The sequence below is a fragment of the Lagopus muta genome, chromosome 2 (genome assembly GCF_023343835.1).
Source record: "Lagopus muta isolate bLagMut1 chromosome 2, bLagMut1 primary, whole genome shotgun sequence".
NCBI lineage: Eukaryota > Metazoa > Chordata > Aves > Galliformes > Phasianidae > Lagopus > Lagopus muta.
Genome location: NC_064434.1, coordinates 94126046 through 94148975, shown reverse-complemented (window position 1 = coordinate 94148975; position 22930 = coordinate 94126046). Strand labels below are relative to the sequence as shown.

Here is a 22930-nt window from a genome sequence, read left to right as displayed (position 1 = left end):
CTTGGAGAAAAATAAAACAAACAAAAAAAAGCACCCACAAGAAACCTCCACAATTCCCAGTGCATGAAACCCTGAGTGCTGGTATTTAAGGAAGCATACCCACATACCTCTGCGCACATTGCTACAAAGGGAATAAACACTCTAAAAGCAGAGCAAAAAATATATATTTATGGAAGGTCAACAGTGGAAAACATCAGTAGATGATCCTAGAGGTCACTTCCCATGTTAAAAATTCTATGGCTCTATCTCAATCAAACTGCACTGTGGTACCCACACGCATGCAGTTAATGCACCACGTCCTCCATTTCCTACACAGCAACCACAATACAAGTAATTTGATGTGCCCATTTCATCCAAACCTTGTTACCCTCCACTGAAGTGACACATTGGTTAAATCACCTTTCATAGACTTACACACAGTGCACACTCCCTTTCCCCATGCTCAGGGCCCTGAACTGGCACGCACTGCATTTGATTTCTACATCACCCACATCCTGAAAGGCAGCAAGCAGCCCAAACACCCGTGCATTTTCATCATGAAAGCACTGTTCAGTAAACCTGAGCCCAGCTTTTTTTTTTTCTTAAACAAATGGCAACTACTCAGTAAACCCCTCTGCTTCTGTAACTATTTTCCACAGGAGTTAAATACGGAGAACTGTTCTTAGTTCTGTACTTGAGAGAAAGGAACACTGCAAGAAGTTGGTTTCAGCCATGAGAACTGCTCTGTTAAATAATAAAGAAACAACCAACCACACACACAAAAGAAAGCCTATTAAAAAAAAAAAAAAAAAAAAAAAAAACAGCCATTGAAATGCTTATGGCAGCATTATAATTAGAACTTCGCAGAAACTGCCTGAGTACAGGTACAGGCATACACATGGGAGGCTCTAGATTGAAATAATCACATCATTCTTAAGAAAAAAAAATTTTAAAATATATATATATATTATATATCTATATATATATATATATCCAAAAAAACAGAGGTGTGTCTATTTAAATTCCAAATTGCAGTTCTGAAGATATCAAGTGCTGTCAAGTTAATCTCTAATGGGCAATGAACTTTTTTCTTGCATGGAGTTTTTGTTTTATATTTTGCTTGCTGCTTTTTATTCAAATGAAATCGTTATGCACAGAAATTACACACTCATACAAATAATCTCCAGTGGGAAAATATTTTGGAGTTATTACTATTTTCTCATGTCATCTCACAAGAGCTCACGTAGTAATGAAATCTCTGCACTAAGTGATTCTCAGAAAACAAAACAAAACAAAACCACCTCCATCTACTTTGAAAAATTTTGTATGCAAAAACTGCTTTCAAACATTCTTGAACGTGCAAGCTGTAATTGTTTATTGGCTAAAGAACGAACATCACTTCATTATACGTTACCCTGAAGAAGGAGGCCAGGAATGTATTAACTACTTAGCTGTTCCTTTTAGAAACAGAGAAAAGGAAGGTAAGGAAGCTCCTGGACGCTGAAAAAATAAATAAATACTAACAAACATCCTTTTGGCTCTGAAGGCAAGGGAGAAAGAAGGAAAGTCTGTCAAAAGTTAAAAACAAACAAACAAAAAAACAAAAAAACACAAACAACCCAACACATTCAGCTTCCAAGTGTTCTAACACCAGACTTGAATATATTTTTAGGAAATTACTCTGGCCTTTCTTCCCACCTCAGTCTCCAGCAATATTTATTATTCAGAGGCTTTCCCTGTAGGACAGCCGTGCCTAGGACTTCAGTTCATCAAGTTACTTAAGTTCCATAAAGGGTTCTGACAGCAGATTGTAAAAATTTATTAGCAGGATTTGTGACTGGTACCACACATGGACTGCTGTGACAGAAGTCCCTTCTGGAGAAAAGGGAAAACAGAAAGAACCAGGAAGACAGAATGTGGATGTCAAGGTAGTTTCCAATACAAGAGATGATTTCCCCTCACATAAATATCCCATAGTATGTATATACTTTACATTAAGACTCTTTTAAGATTTCCCTTTAAGACTGTGTGCATGCATGGTGTTTGCTGTTAAACTCTATGGAGACACATTATCGCAGCCCCTAAGGAATCCCAAAGAACACAAAGGGCGGGAGATGAGAATCTTTCACTGCTGCCAACTGGAGGATCCACCACGGGATTCACTGCTGCCAAGCCTTAAAGATAACAATGAGAGGGGGAAAAACTGCCCCCAGGGCTCTGCCCCAGGCCAGAGCAGCTTGAGCAAATGGAGACAGAGCTGCAGAAGGGCACGCAGCGGTGACAGAGACGAAGGGTCTTCAGCAACATAAAAAGCGCAAGGACCCTCAGCACCGCGCTGTCTCTGAGCCCACACCGCTTCACATTCGCTTCCCACAGATCCGGCAGCGCTCGCTGATTAATAGCGCTGCGTAACAGCGTTAGCATCTGACGAGAAGCACGACTGCTGCACAGCGAAACGCAGCGCAGAACCTACAGCAGAATTACACGTCTCCGAATCGTCAGCCATGCAGCCAGAGTCTGCAGCTGCAGAGCACGATCTACGGGACTCATCACGAATACCTGTGAGAACAACTGGGTTCCCGCCACACAGGCGCACGGACAACCAGAGCCGCACCGCCCCCGTGCCAGTTCCTCAGCCGCCCCCCGGCCGGCAGCTCAGCCCCCCATAGGCGCAAATACGTTACCCCCCGCCCTGCCCCCGCACCTCGCCAGGCCGCTCGCACGACACCATAGGCGCACGCCCGGCCGGCCGCCGCCACCACCGCCGCCGCCATGCTGACTTCCCGCCTCCGCAGCCGGCCACCGTACTTAGCTGTCCAACGCTCTGCCTGATGGGTAAGCGAGGGCGACGAGAGAGCTGCTCGCGACGGAAAGACCAAAGAGGAATACTGGAAAGTAGCGCCTATTTCCAGGCTGAAGCCACGCTGAAATTCTCCTCCCCGCCCTTACCACAAGCTGCTGCACTGTTATCCTCCCGACAGGCATATTCTGAACAGCCCCAAGCTTGGAACGCTCCGCAGGACCCCACCGAGTGCACAACCTCGGCATGGGGCTTTTTCCAGCGACAGGTGGTCACGTGGATGGGGCGGGGCCACCAGGCGGCGGGCCGGGGCTTCGCGCCGCCATCTTGTTCGCCGACGGGTATGGGAGGAGAGCCGCCATCTTGTTTGCTACTGGGTTAGGGTGGTGCTGGTGGCCGCCCTCGTGCTTTGGCCGTGTCCCTTGCTGGACGGTGATTTGAGAAGAGAACTTTGCCATGCAAGAAGGGCTGCTTAGCACCAAAGCCTTGTGGCAGGGCTGCCTGATGGTGAAGGTCAGGCTGTGTGCATTGAGTGCACTGAGTGCTCTGCATGGGCTGCAGGAGACGGAAGGAAGAAAAGTGACTCGCAGTCCTGAAGGCCCATTCCTGGCTCATTCCTGTACATTCCATGGAATAAAGAAATACAAAGAACTTGTGAACTGACCCTGTATGATTTTAGGGTATTTTGTGTCATCTGACCCTCCTTAAAATTGTTTCCATCTGTTCTCAACCATTATTTTCTCAGGTTGAAAGGAAGGAGTGACTGGCTGAAAACAACCAGTTGTTTTCCACGCAGTTCTCCCTGTGGGGAGGGGCAGAAGTGGGAGAGGCCCTATTCCCAGGGCTCAGCCAGCGTGAGCTTTCCATGCCCTGCTGCACCCCCCTAGAACACAGTCCTGACCTGTCTTGCACCATAGTGCTTCTAGCTGTGTGCTGTTATCAGCTGTTTCTTTGCTGTCCCAGGGTAAAATCCTGTCATAGGGATTTCACAGGGGAAAATCCTGTCACCCCAGGACTGAAAGCAGGTGAGGCAATTATTTGGGCATACGGTCATTTATGACTTTATTTGGCCTATTTTTTTTTTCATGAGTGTCAAGTGAATGCCTTGGCAGTAGAACAGATTTAAACCAGTAACAGTCATTGATGTGTGAACAGTACTGCCACTGGGAGGAACAGCGATGCAGGCTGATAACAGACTGTTCCAGGGTAGGCTGCCTGCTCCACTGAAGGATAAATAGTGTGATCTAATAGGAGCAGACATAAGTTTCAGAGATGTGATTTCAATTAGGGTTTTCCTATCTTTGGATAATAGCGAAGTCCCAATCTAGCTCATTTGTTTCAGCAAGACTGATAATTTCTAACAACTGGCAATACAGACACTATTTTTTGCCCTAGTTGTTTTGCCCGTAAATCTCTATTATTTAAAGTTATTCTCCAATGTATACTTTCCTATCATAGCATCAATGACAAATAAGTACATTCTACTACTTTGGCTCCCCTTGGCTAGGAACTTCAGATGTGCAAAAAGAAACAGCACAGCATATTTGCAGCAAACAACAACAAGAACAACGAAAGCTAAATGTGAGAGTGGAGACTTGGTATAATCAGAATGATGGGTCAGCAGGAGAGAGGATAGTGCCTTCAACGGCTTTTGATTGAAAAAAAAAAACCAAACCTTCCAAAATATCAGAAGCTCTAGAAGCAAAGGTGGATGTTTTGGGCAGGCACTCCCCAGGGCTGCTGGGACTGAAGGTGAGTGAGACAGAGCCACTGTGCAGTAAGGGACCAGTCAACTGTCATCCCTGAGGCCCTCCTTTACCCCAGGCTATGGGTGCACGTGCACGAGACCCCATTTCCAGCTCCTTACTGATGGGCTGCATCCAGCTCCATTCTGCACACACAGTCACTGGCTCCCTTTGTTGCCTAGTGAAGGGTTGCCAGGAGAAAGCATAATATATTCTCCATGGAAACCTGCGCTCCCACAGTTTGCTTTGATGCATGTTGGGGGCTGATGGGCACCATTGAGGAAGAGATTGTTGGAGAGATTGTTAAAGAGACTGGATTGAAGCCATCAGCAGTATCCACGAGGGCATACCTGCCAGATTGCTGCTGCCTTTTAGTACAAGAGTGCTTTTGGGGTTTCTGCCAAAACCTCATGTTTCTCCTAAGCTAAGAATGAGTGACTGTAGTATGCTATCTCCCCAGTCACTCCTTAGCCTTCTTCTAGGGAAATCAGCTATTCCCTTCACAAATGCTGCTCCTGCCTGCAGTTTGCATGGTGTTTCATTTCCTCTTCTGCTAGGCATGAAGGCTATCATGCTGGGAAAAAAAAAGAAAAAGAATCACAGAATAACCTATGTAGGAAAAGACCTGCAAAATCACCAAGTCCAGCCATCATCCTTGACCAAACTATGTTGTGAAGTGCCACATCCACCCATCTCTTAAATACCTCCAGGAATGAGGACTCTACCACTGCCCTGGGCAGCTGTTCCAATGCTTGATATCACTGCATCTCTGCGACCAATGACCAAATATGAAATTACATCAACACACTCATCTAGAGCAATTGCTGTTTGCTCTGCTTGGTTGCTCTTCCACTCCTGACACATAGGTCTGCATGGGCCTTGCAACTACTGGTTGTGCTCAGAGTCAAGCAGGGAAATGAGCAGGTGCACTGGCCATCCAGTTAGCATGCAACTGCACAGCAGTACTGCTAATGAAGGCAGAAAAAGGTCATAAACAGACTTGCAATTTGGAAGGTGTGTGTGCATTTCTGCCTTCTCTATGTATTGCTGTTACGAGTCTTTCAGCAATGATGTTCCTCAGTATTTAATTGTTTTGAGATGGCATCTGTGAGTCCCCAAAGCCACTGCCAGACTCTTAGCCACGTGAAACTGGCATGTAGCTGATTATGCACAGGGGGAACGGTTAATGTGATTGCTGCCATCATTCCTCTAGTGTTGCTGAGGTACAGTGTTATAATGTGCACATCAGTAATCAGCCAAAGAGAAAACTGGAAATTGAAGATTTCATGTGGACAGCTCTGTTAAGGTACACTGAATGGCAAGCAGGACAGAACATCATTTGTATGCCCCTTGAAATAGGTGGTTACTGCCAGGCACCTAGTTTGAAGGCTGTACAATCAGAAGAGAAGACTATCAATAAGCATATATGTAAAACAGGGTCTGACAGGACCAGATGGATGGTCAAATATATCTCTCAGCCAGGTTAGCATTCATCTGACAGCACTTTTCCATCTTTGAAGGAGAAATGCATTTCTAGTGAGATCTAAATATTGTTGCCACCCTGCATCAAATGCATCACGGTTGATTTCTGCTTGGCAGTAGCCAGAGATACTGGAGTAATAAACAAAACAACTATTCAACACTTTGTGATATTTATGTGTTCTCCTTCCCACTGCTGGCAGTAACAAACCATGCTCCACCTGTCTGGCATGGATCATTTGCTAGCCAGCAAGCTGCTATCTGTAAAACCCACCTGCTAACACTCAGGCTCCAAGAAGCTGCTGCTGTGCTCCTTCCAGCAGCATGGTTGGGGGAGCTGGATACCTATCCTGGTAGCACTAGCTGCAGTGACAGCAAGTGCAGCCTATCCCAGCTCTTGGCACAAATCCATCCCCAGCATTGTGCCGGCATGAGCAGATGCCAACAGCAGGAGATCACAAGGGGTCTTTGGACCAGCCTCCACTGCTGCCATGCAGCTGCTCGCTCTTCCAAGAGCTGATGGCCAAAGGGAAGGCACAGTTAGAAATCCTGTAGGAATGGTGGCTGGGATTAAGCTGAGGCTCACATCTACAAGTTTCCTCTTGCAAAGATTGTCTTGCGAGATCCACTGTCACCTATCAGTAGGAAATGAAATAAAGCTGCAAGCTCTTGTTCACATGCTCAGATCCCAGCCTTGACCCTGTATAAGTGTAAGCAGCAAAGAACAGAATAGGCAGCTTGGATACTGGTCATCCTACCCGTTATGGTGTGAGCAACTTAGTGACTCAGAAGTCATTGTCTTTTGGACTGCTGTCCAGTGCTGTCTTGCCATCTGGCAACCAAGCATTGTATATTTAGTTCCTTGCTCTCCTCATGACTCGGCTGAGCAACACCCAGCTTGTTTTGTGGTCATGGATATTTCATGAAATAAGCACAGTGAACAGTCAAGCAAAATGTCTGCTCTTGTGTCTGCTGCTCCCTTTTCCCATGCAATGAAAGAGGCAGTAGCACTAAAGCCTGGTGCTGAGAGACTGCTTCCCCCACAGCAGTTGGAGCCAGGTTCTCTTGTCCTCCTGGAGACTCCCCCGGGTGCCCTCCCAGAAGCCCCTCAAGGTCTGTGGAAGCCGGTCCTTGTAAGTAACATGTTGCCAGGGAGCAGGATATCCCTAAGGAATGTCTAGAAACTGAAGGACAGCTTATAACAGAGCCTAGAAGTTATGGCACAGAAAATGGATGCTTTCAGGCACAAAGCAAATATTCATTTTGCTTGAGAGAGCTTTTAAAAAATTAAAACATACTGTCATCTCCTCTTTAATCTACATTTCTAGAGAAAAGAGTTGATGAGATTTCCTTCCTTTTCTCCCTGACGTTATAAAATGAGGAAATTTAAAATTAAGGCAACACTCAGCAATTCATGAAAGCTCGGTCTGCAGGTCCTGTGAGCTGGTGGAGGTTATCAGGGCCAGCTGAGCTGCTTCTTGCCATGTCTGAAATACAGAGCTCACATGAATGGAATACATTTGAGACTGCTCTCTGCTTTCTGCCTCAGACATCCCAGCATCTGGAGAGGAATAACAAGCCCTTCTCCCCTGGGCACAATAAGCAAGCTGTAGAAAAGGGTGTGGAGAACTGCCAGTGCTCGCTGCAGCACCCCCAGCTCTGTGCAGAGCAGTCAAAGACCCTTTCTGTCTCCTGCTCCTGGGAGCACCAAGAGAAAGCACTAAAGCCAAGAGTAGCTTTCAGTGTTGGGTGCCTCTGGGATTCTGCCACCCGCATCACTCTAGGAGATGTTCTCGATGCAGCCTGGATGGGAAATGTGGCTAAGAAATACTTAGAAGAAATTCCATCACATTCTGCTTATTTGTTCCTCCTTTTCACTGCTCCCCACTTATCTGTGTTTTCCACATTTTGTCTCCAGTGCAGGTTTACTCAAAAGACAAGGCAGCACTCCTGAAGGTACCCTGGCTGAGACCTCAAGGAATGTAAAGGCTGACTGGAAATCAGTGGAACAGCCTCATAGCCACATCTTGTCAAGGTTTCTTCGAGCAGTTTAAAAAAATTAAAAATGATTATAGTCATATATGTAATATGTAGCTTGCTCTGAATGTAATGCCTCCTACTTAATTGCATGAAAATGACAACATATACAAAGAGCACAGTGACACTATTTGGTAAAGCAAATTCTCAACTACAAAACACTGTTTTTCAACATAGCCCGCACCGTTAGCTCATTTGTGTGGATTAGCTGATTGAGACATTCTTCATTTGGTGCTGTGACAGCCGTGCATGGCCATCCAGAACGTGGCATTTTGTCAGACTGCCCCTCTGCTGCCGTCTGTCACATGCCATCAAAATGTAATGGGACAGTGGTGGGAAGGCTCAGCCTCTGCTGTTGTACCAGTGTATGGGAACTGCTGAATCATGGCCTGAACCTCTGATTGACCACCTGAGGCAAGCAATGAGTCAGCCACAGGAGAATATTCTGAGCCTACAACATCAGTAAGCATTTTCCACTTATTATCTTCCTGTTGCAATAATCTTACTTAGCCTAACTTTCCTGTATATTTCTTAATTATAACATCTATATATTCCTTGATTATACAACCACCAACATCTGCCTCTGATGTCATGAGCCAACATAATAAAATAGGAAGCATTACTTTCAGAGCAGCCCCCGTATTTTTTTGCTTGCATAGCATCCTTCAAAAGAAGCTGTTGAAATATTCCATATAGAGATGAAGATTGCACCAGCCTGTGGAAACATACTAAAGGAGAAAAAATCAAAGTATTTCAGGTGGCAGACTCTGACCTACAGCTTTACTGCGTTCACCTTACACCACATCCTCACTTGCTGCAGGTGCCGAAGATGGAAAGCATCCAAAAGTTTTGGAGTCTGCAGCAGTGCTTGGTTCCAGCAATGCTTCATCTCAACAAGCACTGACAGTAATTCAGCACGCTTCTCTGTTAGTACTAATAAGAAAATTTGCTTTCAAGCTCTGATATGCATGGTTTCGGGTGCCACAACAATGGAGGTTGTAGCATGTAGCATTGTTCGTGTTCACGTTGCACAACTCTCTGAAGCTTTAACACAGAAAAAAACACAGGCAGTGGTGTTCCTGTGTTCCTGAGCTACTTTACCAGCTCTGTTACAAAGTGCTACATTCCAGGACACAAAACAAGCTCCCAAAATCTCCCAGAGAACAGACAAATAGCAAAACAAGTACTCTATATGCAGCAGCCACAGACGTGTGTTCCTGAGCCAGGATGATGGCAGGAGAGTGAAGTTGGAGGTAACAAAGCTGTACCTGAGAGCAGGGGGCACAACATATGTGAATTTATACTTTCTTCCAGGCAACTGGCCTTCAAATTGGCTACAAAAGCTGACTAAAAAGCTGACTGAGAGCTGAATAGGAACAAGAGCTACCCTCAAAAATCTCTTGGAGTTGATTGTTGAATGTTGCTGACCCCAAGAATGGGGTGGAATCTAAGGACTTCAACCAAGACATGTTTCCCAGGTTTTGGAGTCAGAGTGTGAAATCTATTTCTCATGTCATTTGTCTGCCTTTGTAAATGATGCTGTGAAACTTGACTGGAACTCCAGTAAAAGTGATACTTGTTGTTGCTATTGCAGTGTGTCTAGAATTGGTAATAGAATCACTACTTATTGTAGCTTTTCCTTCTCTCTCCACCTCAAGTAAAGCAATGCAGTTTAAATAAGGAACAGTGAATCACTTAAATAATGTTGCGTAGAAAGTTGCTTGAGTCATTGCATATCACTGACAGGGATGGTTTTCAATAGCACCTTTTGGTTGCCCCACTCCAGAACTCCATCCATGAATTGCTTTTAGCACAGAGGACTACATCTTTCACCGTGGGAAAGGGAATGGCCCTACTGACTCCACAGGTTATTTTGACGACACTTCTTTATTTCTCCTCTCTGCTCCTGGTCAGACCCAGCCTGGTTGGCCCAACAAAGGACATTTCAGCCTGAGAGGGGAAACCTCGACGTTACTGACAACCGAGTCAAGGTCAGTATGTAAGCTGTCTTCAGTCAGTGCTGGGCTTTGCAGCCAGTCAGGGGGCATAAACACTTCTGTTTTACAAGGGAGGAATCGGGGCAGAGGGATTAATTGCCCGTGGAGTCCCAAGGCAGGGAACATTCAAGGCCATTAACTGGAGTTTGACATCTGGGGAGCTTTGAGGCTTGAAGTATAAAACTTTAGAAGAAGCTATGGTCTTCATGCCAGATCACCTGTAGTCATTAGGCAGAAAACAGAGGTCTTTGTTTACTAAGGCGTATCATGTCCTCACGCACTTCATTTCCAAACAACAGCAGCTCTGTGCCAGGTACCTCTGTATATTCTCCATCTCCAGTGCATTTGAGAGGATTCCTGGAAGGAACAAGCACTGTGGTACAAAGCCCTACTCATTGTGTGGTCAGGCTCCAGAACGGAGAGCACAGTTATTCCCATTTCCAGAACAAACTCAGCTAAGCCACTCAGCTCAAAGCGATTTTGTTCTTTTGTTTTGAAAGGCCGTTGAGAAGATGTTGATATCGTATCACCCTTGCCAGAGTCTGAAGCTTTCTGCATTTTTATTTTACTTTTCTTATTTGCCTGATATATTGTCTTCAGTGTGTGAATAAAAGGCCTATGGAGAAATATGTGTTCCCTACTAGGAGAGGCAAGGATGAGCCCTTAGAGTGAAAGATAAACACTGCTGGGAGATGGAGATCAGGATTGATTGTGGAGATCTCAAATGCTTCACAAGAACCCAGATGCCCCAGTCCTGTTGACCATCTGTGAAAACTGTGTATCAAAAATTGTTTTGAGACTGTTCCTCTGCCTCTTATAAATAAAAAATCTATTGTAGTATAAAGAATCAAAATGCAGTAATAGGTTAATGCTGGAGACTTAACATTGAAAGACTAGAAGGATTGCCTGAAAATATCACCAGCTTCGAACCCAATTAACAACCAGTGTGCTACCTGCTCTATCACCAGAAGTTGATAACTTCAAATAACAATAAGAAGAAACCATCGCTGAGAAGTTAAACCATTCCTCTGTTTAAATTTATCTGGAAGAGAATTCATTTTTAGGAAAGCTTTAATCATTAGGCCAGCCAGGAGAAATTTAGTACAAAAATGGGTTATCCAAGCTGCTAGTAAAAACCTGCTGCAAACATGGTGAGAATGGCAGGTGCTGATCTATAGCAGGCACTCAAGGGGTTTTTAATGTATAGGCCTCCCATTTGGAACTGCCAGAATGTTTTTAATGCTGGTGAAAAACCAGAAAAACGTGGGGAAAAACCATGACCTCTCAGGAATGAACAGTGCAAACATCATAAGGAAAAAAGACTGGTTACAGAGCAACACATGCTCAATCCTGTCCTGAGGTGTGGTGGGGTCCATTTTAAATTGAGGGAATATCCCAAATATTCGTAGGAATTGTGGCTGCCGAGTTTGTCCCTCTTCCACAAGGCAGGGAATCCTCCCCAGTGCCACCCGTAGAACGAGATGAATGGAAGGCAGTTGCACAAGAAAAGGAATATTAGTTGAAAAGTCTTATCCTGCATTTAGTTAATTACTAAGCGAATTGCTTTAATGCTATACAAAATATGCAGCTGTGTTTAATGAGCTGCTAAAGTGTTCGCTGGGCAAACTTTAATAATATCGTTGCTCTCACAGAGGAAAACTGCTGCAGGGGAAAATGTATCTGTTCACACCTAAAATGTTGTGAGTGACAGTTCAACGGCTATTATCTTTAGGGCACACAGTCATTTTCATTAGTATGAAATGTTAAAATATTTATGCTTATCTCTAGTGTGCAGCCTTCAGGGCAGACTGCGAGCCCAGCTGTGCTGGTGACAGGGAAGGCAATTCCAGGGTAGGTTAAATAGAGCAGGAGAGCAAAGTCGACCTCTGCTTCTTTTAGCTTTCTGTCATAGCGTGCATTTCCTGAGCCTCAGCTCTGGAAACCACCTCGTGCTTCTGGACCGATTGAGTAGACCTAGGAGATCTGCTTTGCAGAGTAGAAGGCTGTACCACCCTCAGAGTTTGTACAGACCAGCACACGTGCTGATTAGCTCACCTTAAGCACCATGTCACTTCCTAAGCACGCTGTGAGCATGTGGCCACAGGAAATGGGAAATGAGCAGTGCAGAGGCAGGCTGTTAGTCTCAGAGTGCCCAAGGGAGAGATTATTGGAGCTTCCTTCAAAGCGGCAGCTGCTGACTGCAGGCAGCCAATGCCCCGATGCCTTTGGGATGTGCTCCTCCGGTTTTGGCACGCTCCCACTTCCCGAGCGTTTCTCCTCCAATCCTTGGCTTCCCAGACTGCATGCACATTCCACATTCAGGCACTTGAGATGGATCCGAGGGCTGCTTTTCCTCATCACGCTGCCTGCCAGCACCTCACCCCGTGTCAGGTTTGGAGCGCTCCCAGTCCTGCACACCTCCGGTGTACCTCTGCAGGTGGTCAGACAGTCCTGCTGCCTGCTGGGTTGGGTGATTTAAGCTTTGAAGACGGTCTGCAGTCACAGTTCTGTATCTCGCTGCAGTTGGAAAATTGTCAATTTATGGGTCCAGCTGCCTGGCAGAGAGGGGCACCTCACTGACAGTGTTTTTCTGAAAACTTGCCCCAGGAGTCTGTGCTGCCACACACTGACTTTCTGTATCCTGATGGATTGAGACAACCTGAATTACTCAGAGATCTGAGAACACCTTGAGAAGCATTTGTTTACCTTTTCTGAGAAGAAACCCAGTCACTTGGGAAGCCGAGTTCCAGAGATGTTTTAAACATCTATAAACAAAGCCAAATATTTTGACTGTGGAGATGTGGAGACTGCCTTGCGTTACAAATACCGGCATAAGCACATTCTGCATGATTAGGCTGATGGATACTCTGCCTTCCTGCTATTTGCTTCCTCATTCAGAATAAAGTACCAGTGCTCTGAATATAAACTGTGAATACATTATTAAATTCCCCACACAGAAAACGTTTTAGTCTTTTCTGATTTTCAGAATACTTGAGAAGGGCCGACTGCAAACGTTTTGCCTGTATCATTTCTTCAGGACAGAAACCATTAGCTGCAGCAGGAGCTACATCTTAACTATGCAATTACACTTATGTCCTGTCATCAGCCATTAATGCCTGGGGGAGAGAGTGTTTTCTGTGGAATTATGCTCAAAAAGAAATAAAGCACCTGTGTGCCAGGAAAATCCAGACTTGGCTTGCTCAGCAGTGGTGGCCAGGCCTGTTAGCTCCATCTCTTGATGAATGTTCTCGTTACGAGCTGGTTCAGCTTTATGGCTCTCTGCTCAGGTTTCTATCGCTCACCTGCGAGGAAGGGCTATGAATGTCAGTGCTTACAGCTTCACGCACTGCTTCAATGGCTGCCCAAAACTGCAACCTCTGTCGCCTGGGAAGCAGAGCATAGCATGAGTTCAGCAGCTTCCATCCAAGCCAGAAGCTTCCCCACCTTGCCTTTTATATCATCTACACTCTGCATTAAAATTTCATGCTGAGCCTCCAGAAGAAGTACAAGCATATTTTGGAAATATACGTAGGGCCATAAAATCCCACTTCATCCTCTGCTCTTTTCGATTCATGACTTTAAAGGAGGCTCACAAGATATTTTACTGGCTTAGTTGCTGGATGGGAAACGACTCGTGGATCGAGCTGAGAGCTTTCTTGAGATTTTTTCCAATGCAGGCAATCTCCTCTGAGCCTCTTTGATCTTCAGTAACAAGACCTCCCAAGAGACTTACAGCTCTTCCTGGTTACTGCCAGGCTAAAGAGAACAGTGTTTTTTTCTCCCTTTTTTCTGCTATTGAAGCATTTTGCCTTCTGGGCACAGACTGATTTGTCTTAAAAAAGGGAGACGCAGATTAGGGAAGAGGACAGCAAAACTGAGGTCAGCCAAATCTTTGTCATACAAGAGCTAAACTGAAAGGAGATGAAGGATGAGAGTCTGTCCCTCATCAACCCATGGAGGGAGGAAGAGGCAATATTTACGGCATTAGTGTCCAACGTTTTGGCTTGCTTGTGCTGCGTTGGCTGAAGAGGAATTGGCTGAACTGGGGCCGCATATACATAGGTGGCACCAACAGTAATACCGCCAATTTATTTCTATGGAAACTACAGCAGATGTAAAGAGAACAATAACACTGTTTAATAGAGCAAATTCTTAGCTATGAACACTGCTTTTCAACACTGTCACCACCATTTTCACCAGTGAAGAACAAGTGCCTGTGTGCTGCGCTCATAACAATCTGCACCAGCTGAAACACACCACCCACTTCCTCATGGTGCTCACACCCACTGTTTGGTGTCCATAAATGTACAGCAAGTGTTGACGAATGTCAATGGGTGCAATTTTCTCCACATGGAGGAATTCAGCTCCACACCTTTGCTCCACACACACTTCCATGTCAGACACAGCACAGTCAGGCTGCCCCTCTGCTGCCATCTGTCACACAGCAGCAGAATGTAATGGGATATTGGCTCAACCTCTGCTGCCGTACCACCACCATCTTCCTCTGATGTTGTGGGTGTTGTGGGCCAATGTAACGAAATAAGAGGCATTACTTTCAGAGCAGTTCTCATAAAAATTTGATAGTGTATATAAGTTAAAAAAAAACCTTATTTTATCTTTATATTTTTATTTAAAAAAAAAAAAAAGAGGGTAAGAAAAGCACAGAACCAGTGGGATATGTGGTCTTGTTTTTTGTGACACTAATGCATCAGGTGGGTTCAAGGCACAACCATGAGATTTTGTCCCCAAGAGGAGGTGGAAAGGCTGCTGTGACGCTGCTCTAAGAGCAGTATAGTTGCAAAGGCAGATGTAGTACCCTTTGGACTGATGCCGGGGCTGAATCAAGCTCTTCATCTCACTTTTCTGTGCTATTACTACCACAAGCAACAGCCTCTTGCACAGAACACAGAAAAGAACAAAGAGAAGCAGCTGCTCCCTGACTCTGCCAACTGTGATTCCTTAAGTCCTTTAGAAGCCCAGGGCTTGAATTTGCATGGCACTTACAAAGTGGCAAAGAGCATTTAGCTCCACAAAGCAACAAGTTGCTCTCATCCTTCATACCCAATGTAAAGGTCTTGTTTCCTCTGCTATACCCATGGCTCAGTGCAGGTTTTCCTCTGGGCACACAGCACACATGAAGCGCTAGACTGAGCAGAGAGGAGATGGCTGTCTGCCCTCTTCAGAGTCATAATTTTCACAGAATTGCAGAATCATTAAGGCTGGAAACGACCACTGAGATCATCATGTCCAACTGCCAACCCACCCCCACCATACCCACTAACCACATCCCTCAGAGCCACATCTCCACGTTTCTAGAACACCTCCAAGGATGGTGGAGTCACCACCTCCCTGGGCAGCCTGTGTCAATGCATTACCACTCTTTCTGAGAATTTTTTTTTTCCTAATATCCAACCTGAGCCTCCCCTGGCACTAATTTTATACATGTTTCTCCAGGTCAGATGGGCTGATGCACTAGTTTTAGTATCTCTGGCTCTCTCTCCTTCCTGCTAAAGTAGAAATGTCTTGTGAGAATGGTGTGGTTCTGACATACACTGTAGAGTGAAAATGAGAAAAAAATCATTTTGGAATATTTTGTCTCATGTGTTATTATTTGTTGAACTGTTTTTTACTATTCTGACACTGTGAGGAAAAATATGGATTCATTATTAGTACAGGAAAATGCCATGGTCCAAAATCAGTATTTCTGAGACTCTCCATGTTAGAGGAAAATGGATTTTTCACAATGCACACCTGAACAGAAATCAGAGCTGTTGTGGAATCTCCATTCTTGCAGGTATTCAGAACTCAGCATAACATGTGCCTGACCATCTTGATACAACTGGACCTGCCCAGAGCAGGAGGACGGACACTTGCTTCAGCCTGGTACCTTTGTACCCATTAGAACACAGCAAATCATCATGAAAGCAGGCAGCCCAGGATGCAGCTGCCATTACAGGGCATCTCAGTGAAAGTCACCATATTTCCCTTTGCTTTCCTATCCCTGTTTAAAAGCATCATAGAGACTTTCCACAGGAAAAAGGGCATCTTGGCAAGATCAAGGAAACCAGCCTAACTCTTGATATGCTCTGCTCTTGCCTTCTTTATCAGTCATGGGGACTTTGTGTTTTTTTTCCTTCCATCTGCTTTGACCTTGCTCCAAAAACTATTTCAACCTTTTAACATGGTGTTCAGTGTTTTCTGCTTTCTTTTCAACAGCTGCCCAAACACAGCACAAATATTCCCCACATGCACACCCACAGGAGCTTCTTAGGAACGCTTTAGGTGCCCAAGAAATGTGGCTGCTAGCTTCCGTTCCACTTTCAACCTGTCCAATGCAGAGCAACATTTACATTCCTCATTTTTATGCAGAACAAATAATTCACTTTTGAGAATTACAGTCTTCTGGCTGCCATGTTCACAGAATTCTTGGCTGCAAAATCTAGTTTGCATTTGCCAAAACTGCAAGAACTGGACCCCTCTTGAGAGCTGATTTTATTCCTAAAATCCCTTCATGGCTTGAGGATGCACTGGTCCCAGCCCAGGTTGGTCCAAGCCACCCTGACTCCTTATTTTAGCACACTGTTCCACACAGATTTCCTTGTTGGGTACTCATAGCTCCCTTTAGGAACCTTCCTTTATCTAAGGCAGTTGGGTGCAGTTCCATCACAGCCAAGGTCTCAACTTTTTCTTAAACAAGCTCACTGCTGAAAGCGAAATGATGGGTGTTTATTAACAGTAGGTATAGGTGATGTTTTACAGAGGGTTTGTCCCACATAGCAATGTGCAGAGATGGGAAATAAATCCAATCCTTGCTGCTTAAAGTTGTTTGTACAGCTGAATCATCACCATGGCTTATTTTAAGGGTCAATGTAACAGATGCTGTTGTAGAAAAAAAAACAAACACAAGTCTAGAAAACTATTCTTAAGGCCTGCAGTTCAGCAGGTTCCTTCAGGGCTTTTCTCCTTTATTGCTTTTTTCCCCCCTTTCTAAGGAGGAGGAGGTGGAAGATGTTATTGTGTGAGATTTGGGGGGATAAGCACAGAGATTTGAGTCACTGTTTAACTAGATGCTAATGGAAGCATTGTTTTGAGCTTTGTTGATTATTCTAAAATCAACATTTTCCTTAAAAGCACTAAAATCTTATTTCTGAAGAAATGTCAGCCATAAATACTGGCAATGCTTGATGTGACTTTTCCTTAGGAACAGACAGTATTTGCCTTTGAGCACTTACAATGAACCTAACCTCTCTAATGCTTCAATAAATGCTTTCTACACAGTTGCAGGGCCCACTCTCCCTTTTTTCTCCCATTGCTTCTATCCAGAGCTGTGCAACCAACTGATTTTTCATTTCCTTAACAGTTAAAGATAAAGCTTCCATTACCCTTTTTGTTTTTTAAGCGAGGTCCCTAAAAACTAAACATGCATTCACATTGGCCAGTGAATTTTAGCTGGAACACAACTTAAAAATAGAAGTTGACAAGAGTATAAATTTGCATTTAGAGCCCAATGCGGTGCACTGAAAAAGGCAAGATCAACATTTTCTGAGTTGCTGTGAGCAATCTGGTGAAAATGGCACAGACTCGGTAGGACATTGTAGTGTCAGCTGAATCTGATGTGTTGCTTTTGCATGTTTATGAAGCAGTTGTGCTTTCTTTGCTTTACAGACCGTCAGCTGCTGCTCTGGCCACAGACCCCACGTTGTGCTGAGCAGAAGGCATATTCTTGCAGTGTCTTGTCCCAGAGAGACTTATTAAGGCCTTGGCACTAAGGAGCAGGTGAGGAGAGAACACTGGTGCCGGTCTATCTTCGCCCTCAGTGAAATCCTGCTAACTGCAACTCATTTTGAACCTCCTTTTCAGTACTAATGCTTATAGGCTTGATATTTCACTCCTTCAAGGGATGCTTACTCCTACTCAAAACTCACATTTGAATTCTGCTTGTGTTGGTCTGAAGTGTCGCTTTGTTCTCTAGACATATTCTGGATGAGATCTCATGGGATTTTCATGGATGTTGCTACATGCAGAAATATGCAGGCCAGATAGACATAGGTTCCTGTTAAAAGCATCAGCAGCCAGGCCCTTATAGTAGGGTAGGGCTGGCAGGATCTAGGCTTTACATCCCAAAAGGGTTTTATAACATGAAGTTAATTACATCTGATGTTTCAACTCCTCTGTTCTATAGAGCTCATAATGAGACTCTGGCAAATAACTCCTGAATAATTTGTTGCATGAATTCAATCGCTTTCCCAGCTGACAAAAGCCACGAATAGACTGCATTTCCTCTAATGTATTCACTGCTGAATGAACAAATGGAAACACGCATTTCCCCAGCTTGCCTTCCTTGGAAGGGAGGCTGGCTATGGAAACAGTGCTGCTTCCAGAGCCGTTCAGCAGGGAGGGTCGGACAGCCCCATCTGGCCACACTCACCCTCATGGGTTTAGCATCTATCTGAGTGTTTTTGTGCCCCTATCCTACTGTCCTGGTAGGATGTCCTCAGCTGGAACAGCATTAATAGCACACCGATGACTTAGCTGTGGCTGAGATGGATTGCTGACGTGACTTGAGATAAAACTTTTTTGTTTCCAATCCCACTTGTGATGGGAGTGAGCAAACGGCTGTGTGCTGTTTAGCTGCTTGCTGATTTAAACCACAACACCTACAAATCAACTTGAAGGAATCGTGGTTGCAGGGTAACCCCCAGTCCTGGCCTCCACAACTTTGAGAATGCAGCAAAGCTGGCAGCTAACTGACAGCTTTCACCATCTTGCATTTTCTCAGAAGATTTTCCCAGCAAGCAGCAGTCAGGAATGGGATATGGGACGTGGCTTGTCACAGCTTATAGAATGAGCCAGGGGCTTATTCTGGAAGCATGGAGTTCAGAGCATTCCCCGCACTGGGAGAAGCTTGAAGTGCTGATAACCCTGCCTTGAGTTCGCAGGCTGATAAGCTTCCACAATGGTTTCATTCCCAGATAGAGAAATACTTCTTTGACAGGTTCCCTGTAGTAAGTCAGGAGCTTTTCTGCCTCACCAGCCCAGCACTAGGCAGCATCACAGCACAAATTAAAAAACCATTCTGCACAGACCAGTGGAAAGGAAGAGGGTTGGGCTGGCTGTGCCTAGCAGAGCATGCTACTGCCAGAAGAGTGCTGGTGAAGCAGTCAGTATGCTGAAACACCTGGACCCTCAAACCTCATGTGGTTTTCCAGCACAAGTGATATAGGTGGTAGTCAATGGCTGGGCAGCAGTCAGAAGTCCCATTCACATCCAGAAGGACATTGCCTGCTGCCCGCAGGCCAAGGGGACTGGGATTTCTGTGGGGATGGCTGTTTTCTACAAGCTCTTGTGGCAGTGCCATGCACAAGCAAAAAAGTCTCCATTTGTGGGGAGAAAAGTTCCTGAAAGAGCTGGCACGTTGAGGTGGGGCTGACTGTACAAAGCAGACACAGAGCCCCAGGCCCAGGTGCATCTGCATGCTCTTAAAATCAGCCTGTTCACAACCTCAAATCTCAAGTCCCCCCTGTTAAGCATCTAGTATTACTTTGTTCTTAGGGTGGAAAGAGACCTGGAATTGAGTCTGAAATTGGCTGCAAGTAAAACTCACCAAAACTGCAAAGTCAACCCTACCAGATTGGGTTTTTTTTTTCTTTCAAATTGTGGCAGCTAATATCCAAAATATCTCAATCACAATTCCTGAGAGTTTTTCTTCTCTCAGTGCATTCATCTAAGGTTGGTCTTGTGCTATAGGTAAGAACTGGATAGCCCTGCTTTGCTGTAGGGTTTGTAATTCAACTCTGGGACAACCTATCAGAGAGCCAGGTTCTCTGTTCCTGGAGGTTTTCAGAATTTATTCAGATCTGGTGTCGGTGACAGCAGGGGATGGGACTGGAAGATCTTGGAATCCTCTCCCACCAGCACTTCTGGGAGCACTGAAGAGAAGGGTACCTCTCCTTCACAGGAAAACACTGCCATACCCTAAAATTGCTCATCCTGCCCTGCTGAAGGCAGCTGGGGCCCTAGGACAACTCGTTCTCCTCATCCTTGCCTGGTGAAAGCAACTCGATTGCAAATAGCAGGGTTTCTCTTGAGTGCCTCTGTTCTTGCCTCTGGTTGCTTCGGTATGTCACGAAGGAAGTGCCAAATTTATAGTCAGGGGACTTGCCACTGATCTTGGCATGACTGAGGCTCAGTGATTTTCTTTCCTGATTTACCTGTCTTATTTCAGAGGACACTCGTTTCATTGCAAGCACACAAAGGTCCTAACAGTGACATAACTCAACAAGACACAGCATTATATTTTTCTTACTGGCCACATGTTTTTTTACTCAGAAATACTATGGCCCTCAGATATTACTTCCATAAAGAACACAGTGATGCCATTCCGTGTCAGCTGAGTTTTCCACATCCAGCACAGACCTTCTTCAAAACAACAAGAGGACAAACGTACGCAATACCTTCACTGTTCATACTTCTGGACAGCTGCTTTTAACCCAGAGGGTTTCCTGAAGCTGCAATTTATTTTTTAATAGACCAAACAGAAACACCTTCCAAGTGCAGCCCCGCACCCAGAGTGCCCTTTGGAAAGGAGTTCTGCAAGTTTACAACCAAAGTGTACTGACTTGCCTCCTTTGACTTATTCTGGACTTGATCTCAAGGAGAATGATTTTATGACTGCAGGCTCTTACCCTGTCAATCACTATTAATATCTTTCAGACCACTCAAGATCTGGTAGAGCTCTACCACATGTCCTCCCAAAGCTTTGCTTTTCCAGGCTGAAGAATCCCAGCCTACGTGACTTATCACTGTTCTTAGGGAGGCTGTTACAGATCTCTATATTTTTCCCATTCTGTTCCATCCTTTTGGAGATTGGGATCAGGACTGAATGCTGTATGCAGCCTGATTGCAGTCCATGGATTGTTCTGAGAAGCACAGCAAATATCCTTTATTTTATCTCTGTTCCTTTCCATTTAATTACAACCTTTTGATTTGCTCTTTCAGCTACCATGCACTGAGCTGTGGCACTCCCAAGACTTGTTTGTATCATGTCCATCAGTCCCTCCCTTTCAAAAGGTAACAACCAGCTCACAACCCATCATTCTGTACATGAAGATAGGAGCTTTCTGTCCCTGTTATATGACTTTACATCTGCTTTCATCTGCTCCTGAAATGCCAGTAATTTTTCCTTGTTCCAGTAATAAATTACTATTTTTTGAAAATAATTTTGAAATGTAGTCTTTTTCATTAATTTTTTTACTGAAAATTTGAAAGTTGTTTCTTTCTTCTTTTCTTTCTTTTTTAACTGCCTCCCTTCCAAATAACACTGGAGAGCAGATGTCATTTTGAGAAACATTTGGTAAGAGAAGATTGGCAGAAGTAGTTGCTGACCCCCATCAAGCCTTTCCATTTCCTTTATGATTATGGCTTGAAAATCTTAGCTTCAAAGCAAATCTAGGTAACTGAAAAAATCCTTCACAAGCAGGCACTGAGATAAGACACAAACACTCCATCTGCAAGGACTTGTTAGATACGGGAAGGGCTCTTGTGGAGACTATCAGAATGCATGCTTACATGACAAGGAGGGCCCAAAGTAGCCGTTTTAAAGAGCTGGTCTTTTTTTTAAAGAGAAAATGCTGCTAATGGTAGCATTTGCTTAGTACAGGTGGCTTCTAGTTTAACAGCCTGTCTCGTTTGAGCAATTGCATGGTGTTGCACTATGTAATACCATGTAAGATCCACTAACTAAACAGCTGAGTGTCATGTTCTGCTACCTTCCAAACCATTGCATAGGGATACTATAATTAACCTTAGTGATCTGCCAGTATCCTAACAGCAATAGGAGAAGGAAACAGGGAAACTCAAGGAAAATACTTTAAAGGAATGAAGGGGTTATCCTCCAAGAAAGTGACCAGGTGGGCTTCTCAGCTGAAGTGCCTTTACACCAACACACACAACTTGGGAAACAAACAGGAGGTGTTGGATGCCACTGTGCTACTAGAAAACCTGTGGGTGACAGTTAGAGACCAAGGCAGCAAAGGGAGCCCTGCGATCAGTGTCTACAACAGGCCACTAGATCAGGCAGAGCCTAATGATGAGGACTTCTACCTCCAGCTGCAGGAAGCATCGCAATAGCAAGTGCTTGTCCTGCTGGGGGACTTCAACCACCCTGACAGCTGCTGGAGAAGTAGCATTGCAAGCTGTGGGCAATCCAAGAGGCTCCTGGAATGCATTAAGTTTTACTTCCTGAGTCAAGTAATAGATAACTCTCCCCCAGGGGGGATGCAGTACTGGATCTGTTGCTCATCAGTGTAAGTGAACTGATTGGTGACATCGGGGTGGTGTAGTCAGGAAAGGAAGGCAAGAGACCAGCATGGCTGAATCGGGACCTGATGGTCAAACTGCAGAGCAAGAAGGTGGATGCCCCATCCCTGGGGACACTCAAGGTCAGACTGGACAGTGCTCTGCACACCTGATCAAGCTATAGGTGTCCCTGTTCATTGCAGGGGAGTTGAACTAGATGACCTTTAAAGGTCCCTTCCAACTTCAATGATTCTATGCTTCTATGATTGCCTTTCTTTTTTTCTTTTCTCTAAGGGCTCTGTTTTATCCTGTGGCCATGTGGTTAAGTAGAACGCTGGGAAATCACACCCAGATCCTTTTGGCATGTAGAGAGACCATATTCTCTCAGGGCAAATGGCACATTAAGGCTCCTTACATGCTGGTGGAAACTGGAATTTCCGACTTCCACAGGTGGTTTCTAAAATGAAGGTAGAAAAAGATGAAGATGATTTTTTGCTGCTAACCTCGGGAGAGATAATTCATCTTGTCACTGTTACTTGGGGAGAAGAACAAAAAAATCAGTCTTTTCATGTGACTGAACTTTATAAAATGTGTCC

The 22930-nt window shown here is 44.8% G+C and overlaps 1 protein-coding gene across 1 annotated transcript in view; it reads right to left on the bottom strand.

Annotated features, from left to right (window-relative positions):
- The window catches only part of MRPS5 (mitochondrial ribosomal protein S5), a 43522-nt gene extending 40708 nt beyond the window's left edge, over nucleotides 1–2814 (bottom strand). The window contains exon 1 of the mRNA XM_048937741.1: nucleotides 2684–2814. Within this exon, the coding sequence (XP_048793698.1) occupies nucleotides 2684–2753 (70 nt within the window). The 5' untranslated portion in view covers nucleotides 2754–2814. The remainder of the gene's footprint in view (nucleotides 1–2683) is intronic.
- Nucleotides 2815–22930: the final 20116 nt, after the last annotated feature.